Genomic DNA, 22,345 nt, shown 5'->3' on the forward strand with positions numbered 1-22,345 from the left:
CGGCTACATAGCAAGCACCATAGGAAGAACTTGAACAACGTGGAGACTAATATAGGGGAATATAAGAGAAGAAGAAGCACTAAACCCGCTCAAGAACTAACTGAATAGGAAGGATGACCATGTGTTTTGTGCACATAGCACCAACATTTATTTGATTCCACAAAACTGAAGAAGAATTTAATTATGTATACAGAAGATACACTTGCAGACTGCTCAATCAAGTGATATCCATCAAGTATTCGATTTTGAGGACAAAGCCATCTTATACAAACAACCAAATATATTAATAGTAGAAGTTGTCTGAGTTGGGATAAAACCATACAAGTATGAATATCATCACTACGGAAAACATGCATATACTTAGTAAACTAAACTTAAAATGGTAAAGGGACAAAACAACTTAACTAAGCTCAAAGGTGTCTACTTATTAAACTAAACCAAAAATTATAAAAGGACAACTTAACTAAGCTCAAACAATAGTATCCTTCGGATCCCTGATCATTTGGTTCAATCTCATTCTCAAGTAAGCTTCTCCCCTAAAAAAACATCAACAACAAAACAAATATTATTTACAACGTAAAGGTAATAGTGAATTACAAACTAAAACTTGGTATTGCAATACCTTTTTTCTATTTCCTTAGTTTGTATTGTGCTTCCAAATTATCATCTGGTATCCAAAGTTTTGATATTGTAAAATTCTCAACCCCTTCTTTCAAGTTATACTTGTTTAATTTTGTAGACATGGTGGAAAACTTTTGAACCAAACATCTTATGTAATCTATATCAAGATTTACATAAATTTTGCCAAAAAATCTCGTTTTGCCTATCGTAAACAAATTTATCCAGTTTATTTACAACACCCAGCTTCCCACTTCAGTAAAACCTTTAAAAAATCATAAAAGGTAGGCAGAAAAAGGCAACAATAACAAAAAGCTATCATTTTTTTCAGCATATAAACTTAACCGAAACAAAAAAGATGAGCTCATGAAGCTTACATGAACATGAGGCTCAAATTTCCAAATACGACCTGTTTGATCCACATAACCTGAAGCTAATTTTGTGCCACTGCAGTTCCATGCAACCGAATGCACCTTTAATAAATTACAAAAAAAACATAGAAGATAAAGTATCACATAGTTATATAGATAAGGAGCAAACTTCTCCCCAAGTTCATCACATAAGGTAATTTTTGATTTAGCAGAACTATGCAGAACAAATATAAAATTAGAATTTAAAAGTGAAAAATTCATAACAATTATCTTGTAAGAAGATAACATACTAAAACTAATTAAAATGAGATGAGTGACTTACTAATTTGTAACAATGTGGATGTCCCTTTTTTTCCAGCGCTTTCCATATCACCAATTCCGTATAAACAACCAACCACATATACAGATCAACTACCCATTTTTGTTGTTCCGTATAATCAACTACCCATTTTTTTGGGATTAATGACATACCAGAGTGTACAAAGTCGAACCCTTATCACGAAATCATCTCGACCAGTCATGAAGATCAAAACAGAAAACGTTAGATCTACATATATGGCAAGAATTAGGGTATGCAAGGCCACAAAAATTAATTAACAATAATGATTCACAGATTAGTACAAATTAAAAACATTTCAGTTACAAATCATGAAGATCAAAACAAAAAACGTACCTTATGAAACTTATGAAGATGGGAGGGAGAAGGTCGGCAACTGAGGGAATTAACTTACGCCAAAGATAAAAAAAAATAGACGCCTAATAAACTAACCTATTCAATTGGATAATTAAGGTGATGTTAGTGGGCTAGGTTTGAAACGTTTTGGATGGGCTGGGTTTTAGAGGTTATGGGCTGATGCTGAGTAAATAATAACTCATATTTATTGCTAAGCGTTTTGGGCTGCTGCAGAGTAATTAATTACTCTCTTTTAATTAATTGAATTTTTTTATTTGGGAAAAACTCAGATTTAATTTTTAATTAAAAAGTAAAATAGATAATTACAAAATTCCAAATGCTGGCCATTGGAGGCTGCCACATCAGCGATTCTAGATTCAGATTTATATATATATATAGATTAGAATACTAATAGAATTATGCTAATGAGAAAATAAGCATGTCATAAAGAAATAGATAATACGAAAAAATTACATAGAATCACATAAAGTAAGGATGAGAACGAGAAGAAAATGAAATATAATATATAAAATAAAAAATAAACTTTTAGAAATTTTTAGAATAATAAACATAAAAAAAGAACTTAAAATAATAGAAGTAGTTTTTTATTTTTTTTAAAAATAGATTTAAAAAAAAAGAAATTAAAAAGTAATCAGCTGGTAATTACACCATGTAATTACAAGCAATTCACAGCCAGGCTGTGAATTAGAGAGTGTAATTACCCTTTGCCAATTACACCAATTACCTGCTGACCAAGTAATTACCTGTCCAACCAAACATGATAGACCGTGTAATTACACCCAATTACACCAAATTCAATTACCAGGGTGTCCTTCCAAACATGCCCTAAAAGTGGACGGAAAAAGTAATAATTTAACATAACTAGACACTATATTAGTATTTTATACTACAATCTACACAGTTCACACTTCACAATACTTCTATTTCACAGAAGAAATTCCATATTATGTTTTGACTGTAACATGTAATTGTAGCCTTCGTACTACATCTGCTCTTATTGACGCAATGTCTCATTATCTTTCATGTTTCAGTATATCAAAACATTTACTATTGATTTGTTTGTTTCACTATATCACGCTAAATTATTAGACAAGTGAAAAGTTATATATTTAATTTATGAGCATTTTTATTGGATAAATAAGAAATTAAGCCATTAAAGAATAAAAATAATTTGTTATTAACTTATCATATTTTAAACTAAATTTAATAGGTTGAACTAATAATACATAAAATCGAACCGTACCCTACTTCACGAAGAGTCTTATGCGAAGATGATAATGGCTTTTGATCAGATGGTCCAAGATATATAAAGAGACTTTTCAGCTTCTTACTGAAAATATAAAATAATAGTATAAATTAGACCTTTCACCTTCTAAATCAAATCAAATGAAATGACGTGGATCATTTATTACAAGTATGTCCTTTTCCGCCTCTTCACTTGCTAAACTATCTCTCTTGACTAGAACTAAAGCTTTAACCATGGGCATAAACCAAAAAAAGAAAGAACAGAAAATGGCAGAAAATTCAAGCACAGATTCAGGAAATTGTAGTGTGGAGTTTGTGAGAGAAGAAGAGGAAATAGTGTCAAAGAAAAGAAAAAACAAGGATGTTGATGTGACAAGGTTTCTTTATAATGATACTCCTTCCGATGGATATGATGAAGAGAAAACTCCTTCTCCGAAGGCGAAGAGGATGATGAAACTGAAATCCAAACCTCCCCTTTTTTCAAAAGTGTGGAGTGATGAAGATGAAATTTCCCTACTCACAGGTATCATTAAGTTCAAGGAACAAACAGCTCGTGAAGTTGCACAAAATATGGCCGAATTTCGTGCATTTATCCTTCCTTCACTTACTCTTCAAGCTACGCCTGTCCAATTAAGGGAGAAAATAAGGCGTATCAGACTAAAGTATGAAAAGACTCTTGCCACAGGAAATCCTTCTAATACAGACCTGCACCAAGTCCAAGTGTTCCAATTATGTCAGAAAATTTGGACTCAACCTCCTAACTCCAACTCTCTACTGCTAAAGGAGAACCACAACATTCCAGAAAACGACCTACAGGTAAAGGAGAAACACAACATTCCAGATAATGGGCTACAGGTAAAGGAGGAGCACAACATTCCAGAAAATGGGCAGCCAGGAAAGCAGAATCTACTGGTAAAGGAGAAGAAACACAACATTCGACCGATTCAGCAGCATAAAATTATCCCCGATTCTGGACTGGATGGGAAAACTATGGAAGATTTGTTGAAGCGACTAGCCAAAGATGTAGAACTTGTTGTAAATTCTAAGGCATGTTTGCAAGGAAATAGTAATGAAGTTGGTATAAGAGTGCTTGATATTGGCCTAGAAAGTATGAAATTAGGGATAAAGTTGGGGAAATTGGTGCACGAGAAAGCGACTTCGCCTGAGTTGGTATAACCATGTCTTATTTTTTGTTTTTGTTCCTATACCATTTCTGAGCAGAATTGTCTCATCTTTGTGTGTTGAATTGTATGTCAGCAAGATTCTCCGGAGCTACGGGAACAAGTGGTATTAAGGGCCTATCTGGAAGCCAAGATAGAGCACGCACAACTACTTTTGAATGCTTATGATGGCTTAATTAAGGTAACAATTCTATCTGCTTTGACTAGGCCTGACTATGTCTCACAAGATGTTCAGATAAGTATAATGCCGTTTTGAAGGTGTCTTTTGTGGATCAATTTCTTCCTTTATAGTTCATTGTTATAGAGAAACTTGGAATTTTCTGTAGATATTCTGAATCTTATTGAAAGAGCTATACGCTGAAAGTTATTTGCTTCCTGCCGCGTACATTATAAATTCAGATCTTTGATTTTCAGCATTTTAACTACTCTTCTGGTAAATGTTTTGGGCAGTCTTGTCTTAGGCTTAAATTTTGTAAATCTAGAGACTGTGGATCAAATAACTTAGACTACTTAGAAAATCGTATGGATCTAGAGACTGTTCCCTTATGCTTAAAGCTTTAATTTGCTTGCTTTGGTTAGGTAGGAATATAGCCTGAATTTGTTCAACCCAGGCTACTATAAATTCTATATTTTATTATGCCCACGAATGTCGGTTTAGGGATGTATGGATTCTCGAGAAGAGAGAAGACATGATGGTCCCCCCTGGACCGCCAAGCTTTAGACTATCCATGTTGCTGGTTTTATTGTGCCTTGTTCAGTGGAAGTTCCTAACTGCCACAAAGTACTATTTTCCAGTCGGAGTTATTCCGTTGTTAGGACTAGAGATTCTTTGGGTATACTTCTACAAATAAAATGTAGCAGATATTTGCTTGATAATCCTATGTTACTTGGACCAATATATGGATGTTGCAATGTTGGACATGGTTGTGTGTCAGGTGTCTGGGATTTGCTGTGATGAAGACTTCAAGTTTAGGATATGGAGATAATACTAAACTGTTAAAAACACAGATGTGGAATATACAAGCTACTAATCATGTGGTTAAGATTGCATACGTGTCATTTACTGTGCATTTCAATATGCTCTTCATTTATATCTAGTACCACTTCTAGGCAGCATGGTTGTAGCATTAGTTGAGCGATCCAAACACATTGACCAGATACTGTACATATCTTATCTAGTACATTTATGTTGTAGTTAAAAAACATGTATCTAGACTTTTGGCATGGGCTGGCCGCCTAGGTGTGCATTGATCATCTCTTCTCTTTTGTTGGTGATGCGCTCCTAGTCTTAAATGCCCGGGTTGTGCCAGCGGTATTGCTACTTTGAATTTATTAGAGTTCTCAAAGCAAACCTATCGTCTGTATATAGTAAGTAACTATTATATGCTGACATTTTCCCCTGTTAGGAGCTGGAGATCATTTTTGAGGCTTTCAAGTAGCCAACTCTACCTTCAAATAAATGCGTGCTTGTCTGTTTTCTTGTTCAAGTATTGAGTATCATTCTTTTTTATTATTATATTAATTTTATCCTTTCTGCTGTCAACCGTCCTCTAATGTGTGATTTCTTACCTCCCTTTGTCAAATGGGCATTTTTTTATTTAAGTTCTAGGGCACACAGTGGCACACTTACCCTTGGGCCAACTAAAAGAGAAACTTAATTTATTAAAACACCATTTGCATATTTCTGAACCAAAAGCTAATGGTTACGCAGGAAGCTCTATTTTAACTAGTTATGTTTTTTTTTACTTAAATCCACTTTTGTGGTGCAGGGTTTGGCATTGACCCCTACCCCAGAGGCGGATCTAGGATTGATATTTATAAGTTCCTACCTCAACTCTCAAGTTAATACTAGACTAATAACTTTGTTCATCGATTTCTTAATATATACTATATATATATATACAAAAGCCATGGGTCTCATGTGAACTCGTAAGTCATAACTTACACCGTATATCTGCCACTGCCCTATCCTGTATATTAATAAACAATAAAATAGTTCATAGAAGTATGGGGACTAGACCTTAACTACATCTGGAAGATATCTTTGGTAATAAATGGGGAGTGATAGTATAGCCACAGTGAATTTCCAAAGAATAGTAGGAGGATTCCTATTTACACATAAACCAAGTAAGCAATAAATTTGGATAGACTCCTTCCATTTGGATTTGAGTTCACAAAAGTAATCTTACTTATTCTGAGTAAGTAGTCTTTCTCTTTGACTTGTGATTCTTAAATTGGGGAATTATACTTGTTTAGCTTGGATGGACACTTTGCTTCTCTTGGTAGATTTTCAAACTTGAATATAATCTTCATTTCCTGTAATGAAGCACCCCACTTGGCTAATGCATCTTCCTGTCATGGGCCCATTTTTAAAGGCAACATGGGATCTTCTTCCACAGATCTAGAAGAAAGATTCATACATGGGCTCCACTGATACATCATTTTCCATTCTTTCCTTTTAAAGGAAGTTCACCAAATCTCTCGATAAGCGTCAACACAGTTGTAGGAGGATCTTTAGCAGCTAGTGTATGTAGAGACATTGTTTGAAGAGTGTGCTTATTGGCAACAACTGCCTTGCCACCCGTTGGCTGTACCTTTTCTTCAGTTGACTGGATTTGTTTTTATGATTGTTTTTCTGGTTGCTAGATGGTCTTGGGAATATTTTCACAAACACCTTTTTTGGTTCTTTCCTCGAGCCTTCTGTATTTATTCTCAACTAGAACAACACAATATAGTTTTGTTTCTTTTGCAATTTTCTCATTTTATGTGTAAATGATGTTCATTTTACTCATGATCAATTTCTTCCATTTCAGTAAAATCTTACATTCATCTATAATATTGTTCAAAGTCTGGAACACCCTCATATTGCACAGCTAGCTAGAATCCCTCTTCTTTGGATTATCTGTCAATATCTTATTCCACCTGAGTACTATTTTTTCTACTTTGCCAAGTTGATCTTGATGCTTATCTTTGCCACGTAAGCTTGTGTCATATGCTCTGTAGTGACATTAGTGGGGCAAAGAAACTCTAGTTATGTGCAGTCAATGACCAAGACAGAGCATCACATCTTATATGAAGAGATACTAGTACTCATTCTGGAGCCATATATGTTTCAACCTCCAGAACAAAATCAGATAGCCACTTGACGATACACATAAAATATTAGCAGTCTCTCCAATCTCCAGAAACACAAGGATTAATTGATTTTATATCCAAGTATGACAAAGTAATACTGGTATCAAAATATGTAATCTCAATTCTCAACATTAACTTCAAATATCTCCATAGCCATATTAGTGAAGTATACCACCTTTATTCTGACATATATAGGACAACCCTAGTACATGAAAGGGCCTATGTGTTCAGTCAGCCTATTGATTTCATCTCATTAGTGTTAGGAGTGGTGAGAAACATATTTTCGCCTTGTTTATCTTCTGCTCAGATCCTTCACTTCAAGGCTTGAAAGTGAAAATCCTCATTTCTGTTCCAACTGATTTAGGAGTCTGGATAGGTACTTAAGCTCCAACAATGAAAGAGTGAGGGAGATAACGGATCACCTTGTGTTAAACCATTGGTGGACTTGAAAAAATCATGTCTTGTGCCATTAACAATAACTGAATCCTCTCGACTTGGACTGTAATTTATGTTTCTGGCTTCTCTCCTCTTTTCCTACTTTTAATTTTCTCTTATTTTATTTCTTCAGATAATTTTGCTCTATATGAGATATCATGTGTCCCTAATGTGGTGGTACAAAACAGGTGGATCACGTACTGTTGTGACTTGTGCATAACTGAACACGTAAATAAACTAAAATAGCTCTATATAATTCTCTGAACCAATACTTAATGGTTACTCCGATAGGCTTTATACACTAATTTGGCTTCGTTGATATGTAGAAGTATATGATAAACAGTTACCTTGTCTATTTTGTCTTTAGAAAAGACTAGCCTACTACCACTAGCTTTGGTCTTCGAAGACCCTTTTTGTCTATTTTGAGCTGAGATGCTTGAAAGATTTTAATTTGATTTTTATTGTTGACATTTCCCTCAAAGAATGTTTGTGATGGATCATATAAATTTGTATTTTATCCAGTGCTACCTCTACTTGGTTTTTTCATTAATGTCTTTTTTATGAATTATGATCTATTAATCACTCTTTATCTCTCTCCTTATGGAACTTTTTCCTTTGCCCCATCTTGTAGGATCATAGTAATGAAGCTCAGTCATCATCGGTGTCTGCTATCAAAGACTGAAGCTTATGGGTTCTGCATTCTATATGAAACTATCCTTGTTTTGTGTTAACAATGACAACAGCCAGCAGCCACCGTCGTTTCGTCTGGCATGTACTCTCGGGACCTCCGAGTGCTTTTCTGGTTGTCTGCTTGCCATCTGTATATATTTTTGCGGACTGCAACTAAGATTGCCTTTTGGATGGTTTAAAGCACTTTTGATGCTCCTACTTATCTTGTTTTGGAACTAATGGGTTCTAAGATTTTATATATATTAAGGCTTATTTTTAACTATGTTGAGTTTGTACCATAAAAAATTAGGTCAAGTGGAGCACTGTACATCTGATATGGGTTTTAAGCTGGGGTGGAGCTATATTGTCTTAGGTGTGTTCAATTGGACATCCTTCGCCGAGGGTTGCCAATTGGATCTCTATCAGATAATTATACCGTTTATACAAGTAAAATGCCACTCAAATCGGTTAAATATAGTATTTCAGACATCCTTAACACAACATGTTATGTGGCCCAATGGCTTGAGGCTTGCTTGTATTGCCCACACTAGCGAGTGCAGGTTCAAATAGGCGCGTTACAGTTCCTCAAAATTATTCTTAATTAGAAATCTTCAATTTAAAAATCTAGTTAAAAAATGATAGTTTAGTACCCAATTGAATTTTTTATATTAAAACTTGAGATAAAATTTAAACGTAATTATTTTATTTAAAGTTAATAAACAAATTTTAACATTTAAAAATATCAAACTTTAGTAGCTAATTGAATTTTCAATGAATTTGACTATTAATTTCTTTTCATTAAAACTTGAATAAAACTTAAATGTAATTATTTGATTCAAAGGTAATAAACAAATTCTACATATTTTTATAACCGCTGCTAAAAGCGAATAGAAGAAGACCTCGTTTGATTCTACTATTTTTCATGTCCTGTTATTGTTGTTGTCATCCGAGATCACTAAAAGCTTGAAACTCGAAAATGATTTCATTTTAGGCTGAATCCCCCCTTGCCCCCTCCCTCCCCCCCTTCAATTTCTTTTTTGTTCGTTCACTTTATATTAAATTAAACACAAATATTAAAGCTAAATATCATGCAATTTGAATTTTTAAAATTTTGGAACATATATTCATAAAATAATATTAATATTACATAATTCAATTTTAATTTTTTTTGTGCACCTATATATATATATATATATATTTTTTTTTTTTTTTTTTTTTTTTTTTTTTTACTTATGTAATGCTTGTACACCCTTTGTGAAATTTCTAACTCCGCCAATAATTTTCAGCTTTTCCTACGGTCATATCTTGTGTGAATGAAAAAAAAAACATGTCCGCTTTGTAGCTTAGTCTTCTAAAATTGAGTAATTGTTATAAATATAGTGAATGTCTATCTTTTAGAGAAAATTTAGGAACCCCACCTTTGGGTCCAAGTAAATTTTCTGCTATAAATTGAAGGGTTCTCTTCATTGTAAAATAATCTCTTCAAGAGGAATAAAAAGTCTTCTCCCTTCTACCTACTTTATTCTTATTATTTTATATAGTTTCATAACATGTTATTAGCACGAGACTCACCAAATACTGATAGGCACTAGATGGCTTCACATGTGGTGTTCAACTTGATCTTGAAAATTAAAGAGGGTTGGAATAATATTGCTTGCCTTCGTATGGTTAAGAACAAAAACAAGGAAGCCTTGAAGCGAGAAAGTTGGCAAATGTGTGTGCGCGTGTGGGGGTGTGTGGGCGGGGGGGGGGGGGGGGGAGGACAATTTAACCGCATTGACGCATATATTGGAAATTTCAATCATTTGATTTTTGAAGGAGTAAAATACTTTTGTAAAAGTGAGAGATATTACATAATATTGATAAGATGTTGGGTTTACGGTCACGACCCAAAATTCACATGTCGTGATGGCACCAATGTTCCCAATCGATAGGTAAGCCAGTCCACTAGTTTTACCAATTTAACTAAATAATTAAGGTGAAAAAGTAAACAACGAGTAGAATACCTCAAATACTAAGTCTTTCATAAGTATGAAGTGTGGAAAACTAAATACTACCAAAATTTTTGGTGTCACAAGTATAAAAGCGTCTAAAATATGATGCAAGTGTCTGAAACTAAAATGACAAGTTTAAACATAACAAATATCCTGTCAGAATACAAAAGCAACAGAATAAATAATAAAATAGAAGGAGGTGTGGGTTGCGGAACAGCCAAACAGCCAAACAGCCAAACAACTCACTACATGAACTCCAAGGTACTCCAAGCTCGGACTAAAAAATCTCCATGGGATGCACTCATTTTCGGAACTGGATCTGCACCACAAAAGAGTGCAACAAGTGTAGTATGAATACGAAACCATATGTACCAAGCATATCTCATAGCACGACAACGAAGAAGAGATGACATGAGTTCATTTAAGAAAATCATCTTTTTACTTTTGCAAGGCTACATTATACTGATCAAACAAGTTTAATCCAAAAGGGAAAATCAATGTCACGTAATGTCCAACCACCAATAAAGCACATAATCAACAAGAATGAAGGATGTAATGAAATACAATGCAATGTGACATCATGAAATGATATGCCTCAGATGCCAAGTACTCTCTCAACCGTGTATGCATGATACTTCTCGGAAATACATCGAGAGTTCATAACCCATGGAGACTTACGAGGCCCATATACTGACACAAACGATCTCCACGTGTCTATGCGGACGATCTCAACGCACTATCATAAAATTAAAAAATCCCCAGAACGAATGATCTCCATGAGCCCAACTTATAATCATAACATCTCACAATCCCCAACACGAACGATCTCCACATGCCCAACTTATACATAATCTCATGTGAATGCATATGCACAATATGATTTCAATAAAAGGGAATGATGCATCTCAATCAATCAAATATCGAAGTGATATATAATCACCTTAACTATCACACATATACAAGTTCAATAAGGAAACACAATCACACAAGAGATATCAAGTCAATAATCTATCAGCTAATGCCCATCCAATTACAATCCGTCATTCTATAGTAATAAACTTTTCCTTTATAACATCAACAATCGTACTAATGCCCGTCACACCATTGTACAAGAGCCCCATATTTCGCCCTTACCCATTGTCTATTCCATATTTAATCTTCAATTAGAAAAAAATGTCCTTCAACGAAATCTGAAAGTCTTAGCATACCTTGAATGTCAAACACGTGCCTCGAATCCTCAAGATTTTGTCTTTCTTTGTCGTAAAGCTTCAGAGCGTTCCCAATCTATCACATATGCAATATTCATAAATAAACGAGTCTGTAGACGCCCAAATTACTATATGTCTAGCCTAGATCCAAAACTCTTCCATATCTCTAATCAAGCTCCTAAACTTGATACAATTAACATACCAAGTCTCATACTTCCTAAAATTCAAGCCTATGATTAAATCATAATTTCTCCAAATAACATAATTCTGATAATATTCACATAATGCAATACACCTAATATTACTCTCAATATATCGAAACTTGATTTTTAATATAATAATAAGAGGAAATCAGGAGAAATATGCGAGCATAGCGTATAATTCACGGAAGCAAAAAATTGGTAAAACTTTACCCAAACACCAATACCCCTATAATTTGATTTTCCATTCCAGACTTCTCAATCATTGTCTAATGATTGCCTAATAATTATTACAAATTAATTAACTTTCAATTAACCTATATTTGCATCTAACATTAACATATTCACTGGCAACAAATAAATAGCATTCTCACCAACAATTATATCAATGCGTATATGCAGAAAGTATAAGCCGGCTGAAGAAAAGTTTTTTTTTACTTGAAGTCGTTCTCGTCTTGCGGCGTTCCTTACCCTTTCTTTTTCTCTTACTCAAATTTTGATATAAAGATATTAAATCCCACTAAGTTATTTCAACACATGGGCCAAGTGAGATAGGCTATCAAATAAATAATAGGCTTGGCTCATTAACCACCCATTAATTTAATTATTTTAAAAAAATATTATCTATCAACTAAATATCCGAAGTCAACACATAACTCAAGATTCCATTTAAATATTTTATCGGAAGAGTCAAAATAGTTCTAGTGCTCAAAACGATCTAACGAGTCATTACATCATCTACCACTTAAACAAACGTTCGTCCTCGAATGGTCAAAGAATCAAAAGTACATGAACGCTCCAAAAGTTGAGGATACCTAATCCTCGTGTTTGACTCAGTCTCCCATGTAGCCTCCTCCATCAGACGGTGCTTTCATTGAACCTTCACTAAAGCAATTTCCTTCGACCTCAACTTCTGAATTTGCCTATCCAAGATGGTTATTGGATCCTCCTGAAAAGTCAAGTTCTGATTAAGTAACACAGAATCCCATTGAATCACATGAGCATCACCCTGATGATACTTTTTCAGCATCGAAATATGAAATATTGGGTGAACACTAGACAAACTAGGTGGTATAGCCAACTCATACGCCACCTCACCAATTCGCTCAACAATCTCGAAAGGACCAATCTACATTGGGCTCAACTTGCTTCTTTCCAAATCTCATCACATCCTTCATGAGCGAAACCTTCAATAGAACCCTCTCTCCAACCATGAACTCCAAATAGGGCTGGGCATAATATGGTTAAAACCGAAAAAACCGATCGAGCCGATTTTTTTAAATTTTGATTTTGGTTATTTCGGTCAGTTTCGGTTTTGATTTTCAATATTTCAGTTTTTCGGTTCGGTTTTCGGTTTTTAGCTTTAAAAAATCGGTTAACCGAAAAACCAAAATTATATGTATATATTCTTTACCCCATTCCCAGCAGGCCCAATTATAGCTGATAGCCCACAACTTTAATTAAAATTCTCAGCCCATGCCCAACCCAATTCCAATCAAAATTCAAAAATCCCTAAATTGATTGCCCTAAGTCCTAACATCAGATTCAGTTGTCGTCTCTCATCTCTCAACATACGCCGTAGCTCTCAAGTCTCATCTCTCAACATACGCCGTAGCTCTCAAGTCTCGTCACTCGTAACTCGTAAGTCTTAGACTCGTAGTAGACTAGAAGTCGTCGGTCGACTCGTCTCTCATCTCTCAACTCTCATTTTTGTGGATAAATAAAATATTGTTATAACGAGGTTTGGTTGTACCATAATTGTCTAATATGACGAGTAGTCTAAGAAACGGTTATTGATTGTGATTATTAACTATGCTGTGTCTAATCATTCGAAGAGGTCACTTGGCAAGCTAGCAACTTGAAATGTGTTACTTACGTGTTGGGAGACAAAAGTGATTTGATACATAATGGGAATTCACCTTCGAATGTGTGAGAAAAAATAATAATATTCTATTAGTCAACTAGTGAACAGATCAGCTAATTTGCAAGTCAAAATTGTATTTCCATTGATGGAAACTTAGGTTATACCTACTGGGCAGCAAAAGAAGTACCTACTTTATAGTTTTTACTTCGTAGTCAAATTAACCATTTCAGTTTGTATTACTTGTGAAAAACATGACCTAAGCGTTTGGTACTCAAGGAACTTTATTTTAGGAGTGATAGCATGTATTATGGCATGACAATTGTTGAAGCTAATCCTAGCGTCAATATCCACCCTGAACAAATGGAAAGATAAAATGAATGAATCATTCAGAAAGAACTCCAGATTTAGTAGAAAAAAATAGCAAATTATGGTCATTTCAGTCATAGAATAAATTTTGTTTCCTAAGAGAGTTTGAAATTCTCCTCTTTCAGTTTGAAAAGTGATTTGTCTGTAACAATACTGTGCTTTATTTTCCTATAAAATTCTCCTCTTTCAGTTTTTTTAATCATTGAATGCAACTATGCAATCATGCAACTATGTGATAATTTGTGTGATTTGTGAACTATAATGTACTGTGTCTTTCTGAATTATGATTGTTGTTCTTGTTTGTTTCACTTTTTTATAGATGACACAAACTGGAAGTAGGGTAAGTGAAAGTGGAGCTTCAAATGAGAGCATACCTAACACCTCATCTCCGAATGAGGTTGAAGTTGATGTTGATACTTCAAAGAAAAGAAAAGCCATGGAACCTAGAGCTAATTGTTGGAAGCATTTTGACAAGTTCACCGATGAAAGTGGAGCTAGTAAAACCAAATGCAAGTATTGTGCAAAACCTTATGCAACTTCTACATCAAGTAATGGTACGTCATCAATGAATACTCACATGAGAACATGTCCTAAATTTCCCCGTGACACCGTAGATAAAGGTCAAAATCTAATTAATTTTCTACCATCTTCAACGGGAGCAAAGGAAGGGGTGATTAGCACTTGGAAATTTGACCAAGCACAAAGTAGGAGATCTTTAGCCAAAATGATAATTGTTGACGAGCTACTATTTAGTTTTGTTGAGAAAGAGGGTTTTAAAAACTTCATGAGAGTTACGGTGCCACAATTTCATATTCCTTCTCGTAGAACCGTGACAAGAGATTGTTATGAACTATACCTTGAAGAAAAACAACTTTTGAAGAAGGTTTTCAAAGAAGCACGTCCAAGAGTTTGTCTCACGACAGATACTTGGACCTCTATACAAAAAATCAACTACATGTGCCTGACAGCCCACTTTATAGATAGAAATTGGACTTTGCATAAAAGAATAATAAATTTTTGTCCTATTTCTAGTCATAAGGGTGTGGATATGACGGCTTGCATTACTAATTGTTTGCTTGAATGGGGTTTGGATAACGTGTTTACTATTACAGTTGATAATGCTAGTTCTAATGATGTTACTGTTAAAGAAATGTCTAAACAATTGAGTAATTGGGGAACTGACATTATGAATGGTGATCATCTTCAGGTGAGGTGTATGTCACATATCCTTAATCTTATTGTGCAAGATGGGTTGAAGGAAATTGGTAAGTCTGTCAAGCTAGTGAGACAAGCCGTGAAATACATTAAACAATCTCCCGCAAGACTTAGAAAGTTTAAAGAATGTTGTGAATCTCAATTGATAACTTGTAAGAAATCATTATGTTTAGATGTTCCTACTAGGTGGAACTCTACATATTCGATGCTTGATATAGCACAACATTTTGAGCTTGCATTTGAAAGATATAGTTTTTATGATATTGGATACTTGAATCATCTTCGTACCTTTGGTTCTGATTCTTCTGAAGATAAAGATGAAACTAGTGTTGAAGATGGAACTAGTGTAGATATTCTTACAAGTGTTGGCTGGAAAAATGTGAGGTCAATGGTGAAATTTCTTGAAACTTTTTATGTACTTACTTTGAAGGTCTCTGGTTCTAATTATGTCACTAGCAATACACACTTTGTTGAAATTGTTGAACTTAATCTTATTTTGAAAGAGATGATGGCAAATGAAGATGGTAATTTGAAAGAAATGGCAGAAAGTATGAATGAGAAGTTCAGAAAGTATTGGGGTGAACCACATAAAATGAACAAGATGATCTTTATTTCATCCATATTGGATCCTCGTAACAAGCTTGATTATGTTCCATTTGCAATTGTGGATATGTTTGAAAAAGAAATTGGGGACAAGCTATGTTCAGAAGTGGAAAAATACATGACCAAATTGTTTGAATATTATGTTAAGAAATCCTCAAAAATCTCTTTACATGTACCATCTTCACCCACTACATCTGACAATTCATCAATTATATCTAGTGTGAGTGGTTGTGGCAACTTTGTAAATAGAGGAAGAATGAGAACGAAACAACAATTTGAGAAGCATAAAGAAGTTAGTGGAAGTTCAGGTAGTGAATCAGAATTGGAAAGATATCTTGCTGAAGATATTGAGCCAGATAGTGATGACTTTGATATATTAAAGTGGTGGAAAGTTAATGAGCCGAGATTTCCTATTCTCGCGGAGATGGTTCGTGATGTGTTAGCCATTCCCATTTCAAGTGTCGCATCAGAATGTGCATTCAGCACAGGAGGTCGTGTTCTTGATCCCTTTAGGAGTTCATTAACTCCTAAACTTGTGCAATCTCTTATTTGTGTTCAAGATTGGCTTAGAAGTGAGTCTTTTCCAATCAATATTGAGGAAGATTTAAAGTATCTTGAGCAACTTGAACTTGGTAAGAATTTGGTATTTGTATTAATTATATTGAAAATAATTTTCTTATTTGTGTTTCTTAACAACTAACAAATTCTTTCATATTTTTTTAGATTTTGCTTGTAGTGGGACTGAATCTAGTATTATTGATATATAATTGCAACTTGTAAGTTCAACTATCAACTAGTGATGCGTGGTAACGGGTAAGTAAAGAACTTATTTACATAACTTGCTTGATAGTTTTATATATTTTATTATGAAATGTAGATCATTTGTCTAAAGAGTTCTATTTTCTCGTAGGCACATCAATGTTTTGTTATTTTCTTGGTTGCTCTTTGTTGGAACTTGGAACTTGGGAGCTATTGCACTGGAGGCTGCAACAATGTTTTGTTGATTTTCTAAATCTTTTGGTTGCTGAAAATTGCAATGCTGCCTACTGCAGCTGGACTTTAGTTTGTAACTAACTTTATTTTAGGGCTGGGCACAAGTTTGTTGAATTCTCTAGTGTTGTTGTCTTGACTCTTGATAGTCTTTTTATTCGTATTCTTGACTAGTTTGTTAATGTTGCTGCCTGCTGGACTGCTTGGACAAGAATTATCAATGATGTTTCTCAATACGTTTATGCATTAGTTAGTTGCACCAATGTTCTTATTCTTTAAGCATGAAAATATGGGATTACGTCGATGCTAAAGGCAGCCTGATATGTTGATCAGTAACTTGTCACTTTATGTTTCACAGTGGAACAATTTTAATGTTGCTTTCCAGGCTGATGTTTCTTTCTGCCGAAACGACTTCATGATAAACTATATCCGGTTGGCATTTTGTGCTTATGGCACAAAACATGCAACAAGGGCTAAAATGTGATTTTTCTGTTCATCAGTTAATAGAACTTACTTACTCATGAAGAAATGTGATTTTTCTATTCATTATCTACTTAACGTCTCCTCCTCTTTCAAATAAAAAGAATGGATATAAATTTGGTTAGACAACAAGTACTAAAGTCCACAGACCACTGTTAATTAAATTTGGTTAAACTGAAACCAAACCGAAATAAACCAAACCGAAATTATAATAACCGAACCAAACCGAATTTATTTCAGTTTGGTTTGGTTTCACATTTTGTCAAATCGAAAACCGAAAAACCGAACCAAAATTTACAAACCGAACCGAACCGACCGAACGCCCAGCCCTAAATCCAAATCATGAACCTTACGATCTGCATAACTCTTTTGCCTATTCTAAGCCATGAGAAGTCTATCTTGGATCAATTTGACCTTATCTAAGGACCCCCTCAACAAATCTGTACCCTATAGTCTAACCTCAAATGCATCAAACCAACCAATTGGACATCGACATCTCCTTCCATACAAAGCCTCAAATGGTGCCATCTCAATGTTAGAATGATAACTATTATTGTAAGCAAACTCTGCTAAAGGCAAAAACTGATCCTAGTGACCACCAAATTCGATCACACACACTCGTAACATGTCCTAAAGAACATGAATAGTCCGTTCAGACTGACCATCAGTCTGAGGGTGAATGGCTGTACTAAGATCCACCCGAGTGACCAACTCTTTCTACATCGACCACTAGAAATGAGATGTGAATTATGTGCCAAGATATGAAATAATAGGAATGGGAACCCCATGCCAGAGAACTATCTCTCGAATATAGAGCTAGGTTAACTTCTCTAAAATTATAGGTAGTCTGAACTGGTATGAAGTGTGCAAACTTAGTCAGTCGATCCACGATGACCCATATAACATCAAACTTACCCAAGGTACATGGAAATCCTACCATAAAATCCATATCAATACACTTCCACTTCCACTCAGGTATGGTCATCCTCTGAGTCATACCTCCTGAATTTTGGTGTTCATACTTCACTTGCTGACATTTCAAACACCGAGATACAAAATCTACTATGTCCCTCTTCATACGACACCACCAATAATGCTGCTTCAAGTCACAATATATCTTAGTAGCCCCCGGATGAATAGAGTACCTTGAACTATGGGCCTTCTCCATGATCAGTCTAATCAAATCACTTGTCCAAGGAACACAAATACAACCTTTTATCCTCAAAACTCCCTCGCTATCAAGAATTGCATCCTTGACTTCTTGTTTTGACACCTGGTCTCCAATCTTACATAAATCACCATCATCAAACTGTTGAGTCTGAATCTGCTCCAACAATTATGACCTAACCTCCACAAAAGCCAAAACCTTACCAGATTCTAAAATATCAAGCCTTACAAAGCTATTGGCCAAGGACTGGACGTCCCTAGCTAAAGGACGCTCGCCAACCTTTATCAAGCCTAGACTACCCATACTTACCGTCTTTCTAATCAAGGCATTTGCTACCACATTTTCCTTTCTCGGATGATAAAGAATAGTCACGTCGTAGTCTTTGAGCAACTCTAACCATCTCCGTTGCCTCAAATTGAGATCCATATGATTGAATATATATGCTGGAGACTACGATGATCCGTGAACACCTCACAATGTACACCATAAAGGTAATGCCTTTAAATCTTCAATGCAAACATTACAGTTGCCAACTCCAAGTCATGAGTAGGGTAGCTCTTCTTGTGAACCTTCAACTACCTCGAAGCATAATCTATCATCTTCCCCCTCTGCATCAATACGCAACCAAGACCAATCCGAGAAGCATCACAATATAAAATGAAACCCTCTCCCTCTACGAGTAGAGTTAAAATTAGAGCAGTAGTCGACAAAGCCTTGAGCTTTTGAAACTCACCTCACACTCATTGACCATTGGAAAGCCACTTCTTTCTGGATCAATCTAGTTACTAGGGATGCAATGGATGAGAACCCCTCTACAAATCATCGATAATAATCTGCAAGGCATAAGAAACTTCAAATCTCAGACCCGATCTCCAGCGGTCTCAATCTTCTTAGGATCCACCATAATACCCTTCTTGGACACTACATGTCCCAAAAATGCTACTGAACTAAGCCAAAACTCACACTTAGAAAACTTTGCATAAAGCTTATTCTCTTTCAGAATCCCAAGCAAAATCTTCAAATGATGCTCGTGTTACTCCTTACTACAGAAGTATATCAATATATAATCTATGAGGACAATAAAAAAGGAATCAAAGTACGCTCTGCTCCCTCTATCAAGTCCATAAAAGCTTCTGGGCATTAGTCAACCCAAAAGACACCACCAGAAACTCATAATGGACATAACGTGTCCGGAAAGCTGTCTTAGGGATATCCTCCACCATAACCTACAAATGATGATAACCGAATCTCAAGTCAATCTTGGAGAAATCTGAAGCACCCTGAAGCTGATCAAATAAATCATCAATACGAGGTATCAAGTACTTATTTCTGATGGTAACCTTGTTCAACTATCGATAGTCAATACACATACGCATGTATACATCTTTCTTCTTCACAAATAACACTGGAGCACCTCAAGGATATACACTCGGTCTAACAAACCCCTTGCTCAACAAATTCTACAACTATTCCTTCAACTCTTTCAATTCAGTCGATGCCATACGATAAGAAGGAATGGAAATAGGCTGAGTGCCTGAATCTAAATAAATACAAAAATCAATGTCACAATCAGGTGGAAGACCTGATAGGTCTATCGGAAAAACCTCTGAAAACTCACTCACCATTGGAATAGAGTCTAACATTTGAGTTTTGACACTAGCATCTTGAATATGTGCCAAATAAGCCAAACAACCCATCTCCACCAAACAACGAGCCTTAATAAATGATGTTACCCTTTTCAAAGAATGACTAAGAGAACCTCTCCATTCAACTATAGGAATCCTAGGCAGAGCTAATGTAACTGTCTTGGCACAACAATTCAAAATCGTGTGATAAGGATATAACCAATCCATACCAAGAATCAGATAAAAATCTACCATATCTAAGACTTTCAAATCTGCACGAGTGTCATATCCCATCAAGGAAACTATACAAAGTCGATATACCCGATCAACCATTATAAAATCCCCAACAAGAGTAGATACATGTACTGGTAAATCAAGAGACTCACATAATATATCCAATCTCAAAGCAAAATATATGGACACATACAAATAAGTAGAGTCTGGATCAAATAATACAGTAGCTGATCGATGACAAACCAAAATAATATATGTCATAACAACATCTGAAGCCTCTTCTTCTCGCCTATTGATATCGCTCAACTACACTTATCCGATTTTAAGTGTAGGTGGTCACTAACAAGTATAAACCTAATTAAGAGTTGAGGTCGATCCCACAATGAGTGATACGGTAAAGAATTCAACTATGAAGTAAAAACGTGTTCTAATCGTTTGTAGGAGTAAAAACTTCGCAGCATAAAATTAAATCACAAAGTTTCAACAATTGACATCAAATGGGGAAAATTTAGTAACCAATTGCAACAAGGAACAACTAACACGGGAGTTAAATAGTTACTAATTTCTTAGAGTTGTTGAATCTCAATGGGTAGGATAGGTTTTGAATACAATATCCATCTCTCGATCAACTATCATGTTTCGAGTGAGTTCTCTTGAACTTCAACAAGCTTAACACTACCAAACAACCCAATTCCTTAATAAACCCACTTTCTCAAGCTGGGTTTGTAAAGACGCAATCAAATCCACTTTCTCGCTTGATTTTAAAAATGCAATCGATACAACTATCAATCATTCATTCTACTGTAATACTTCTTTCTCAAGCAAGCATAGAGAGCTAAACTAGAATTGAATTTGCAACTTCAGTTCATCAATTAAAACATGAACAAACAATTAAACCCATTTCAAAACAACATTATATTCAGTAATTAATAACACTCATTAGCTAATTGATGCATTTGACTACATGATCACACCCGTAAGGTAAGGGGTTTTAGCCAAACATAGTGGAAAGTAAGAAATCGTTACCAACAAGATTTTCCATCTGAATTTCTAACAATCTGCAATACCCAATGCCAAAATCAAAGCTAAAATCCTAAAATTTCCAATTCTAGATCCGAATCTTCTCCAAGAATGTTTTACAATGTGTAAAATGTAAAAACTCTTAAAGACTCAGGAATACATTGTGCGGGAACCCCTTTTCTTCTTTCAAAAAATGAATTTATACGTTCACAAAACCTCAACACGGAGTCCAGTTGGCGAGGTTAGTCGAGCTCACCGATCAACTCGGCGAACCACCGAGTTGTGCTTCTTCTCTCCTTTTGTCCTGACTCCCTCAACAAATTGTTTTGGAAATTTAGGCGAGCTGGATCGTGATCTCTGATCCATTCGACGATTTGCCAAATTATACTTTTGCTCGCCAAGTTGGTTTGGAATATGGGCCATTTCACTTGAACTTTAGGCGAGCTGGAGGCTTACTCGGTGAGTGGCTTTTGCAAGCTCCAACTTATCTTTTCTTCAGCTTTTCAAACTTTTTCTCTCCTTTCACATCGTAATGTCCTTTCCTTGCCCTTAAGCCTTCATTGTTGCATATCAACATATTAACATCAGTTATGAGCACAAAATAGGCATTGAGGACACTAAATCATTGAATAATATGCCCTAAATGAGTCAAAATTCTTGACTTATCAACACCCCCCACTTAAACTTTTGCTTGTCCTCAAGTAAAACACAAGAACAATCAGGTCAACATGGATGTCTACAAATAGTGCTCCTTGAGACTCAACATGAATGCACACAAGGTTCAATCTACACATGCAATGTTCAATTGTGCACTAAAAGTTTCAAACTATGACTAGCGATCATCAAATAGAGTTCAAGCTCACAATGCTCACTTCAAATGCAAATTCATATTGAACAAGAATATTCAAATTCCCTCACATCATGAATGATTCCACGCTCTTCACAAAGCCAGTCAAGGAATACAGTTGAGGAAATGAAATCAACTCTGACACGCCCAATGAGAAAAAAACATGCACGGTTTTACCCATAG

At 35.2% G+C, this 22,345-nt stretch overlaps 1 protein-coding gene across 1 annotated transcript; it reads left to right on the plus strand.

Annotated features, from left to right (window-relative positions):
- The first annotated feature begins 15,959 nt into the window (after nt 1-15,959).
- On the plus strand, nt 15,960-16,734 carry LOC125832274 (zinc finger BED domain-containing protein RICESLEEPER 2-like). Its single transcript, XM_049511446.1, has 2 exons — nt 15,960-16,430; nt 16,522-16,734. Exons 1-2 carry the CDS (start codon nt 16,055-16,057, stop codon nt 16,563-16,565), a joined length of 420 nt encoding a protein of 139 aa, XP_049367403.1. The 5' UTR covers nt 15,960-16,054; the 3' UTR covers nt 16,566-16,734.
- Nucleotides 16,735-22,345: the final 5,611 nt, after the last annotated feature.

The sequence above is a fragment of the Solanum verrucosum genome, unplaced genomic scaffold (assembly GCF_900185275.1).
Source record: "Solanum verrucosum unplaced genomic scaffold, falcon-dt-bn FXZP01001080.1, whole genome shotgun sequence".
NCBI classification, from domain to species: domain Eukaryota; kingdom Viridiplantae; phylum Streptophyta; class Magnoliopsida; order Solanales; family Solanaceae; genus Solanum; species Solanum verrucosum.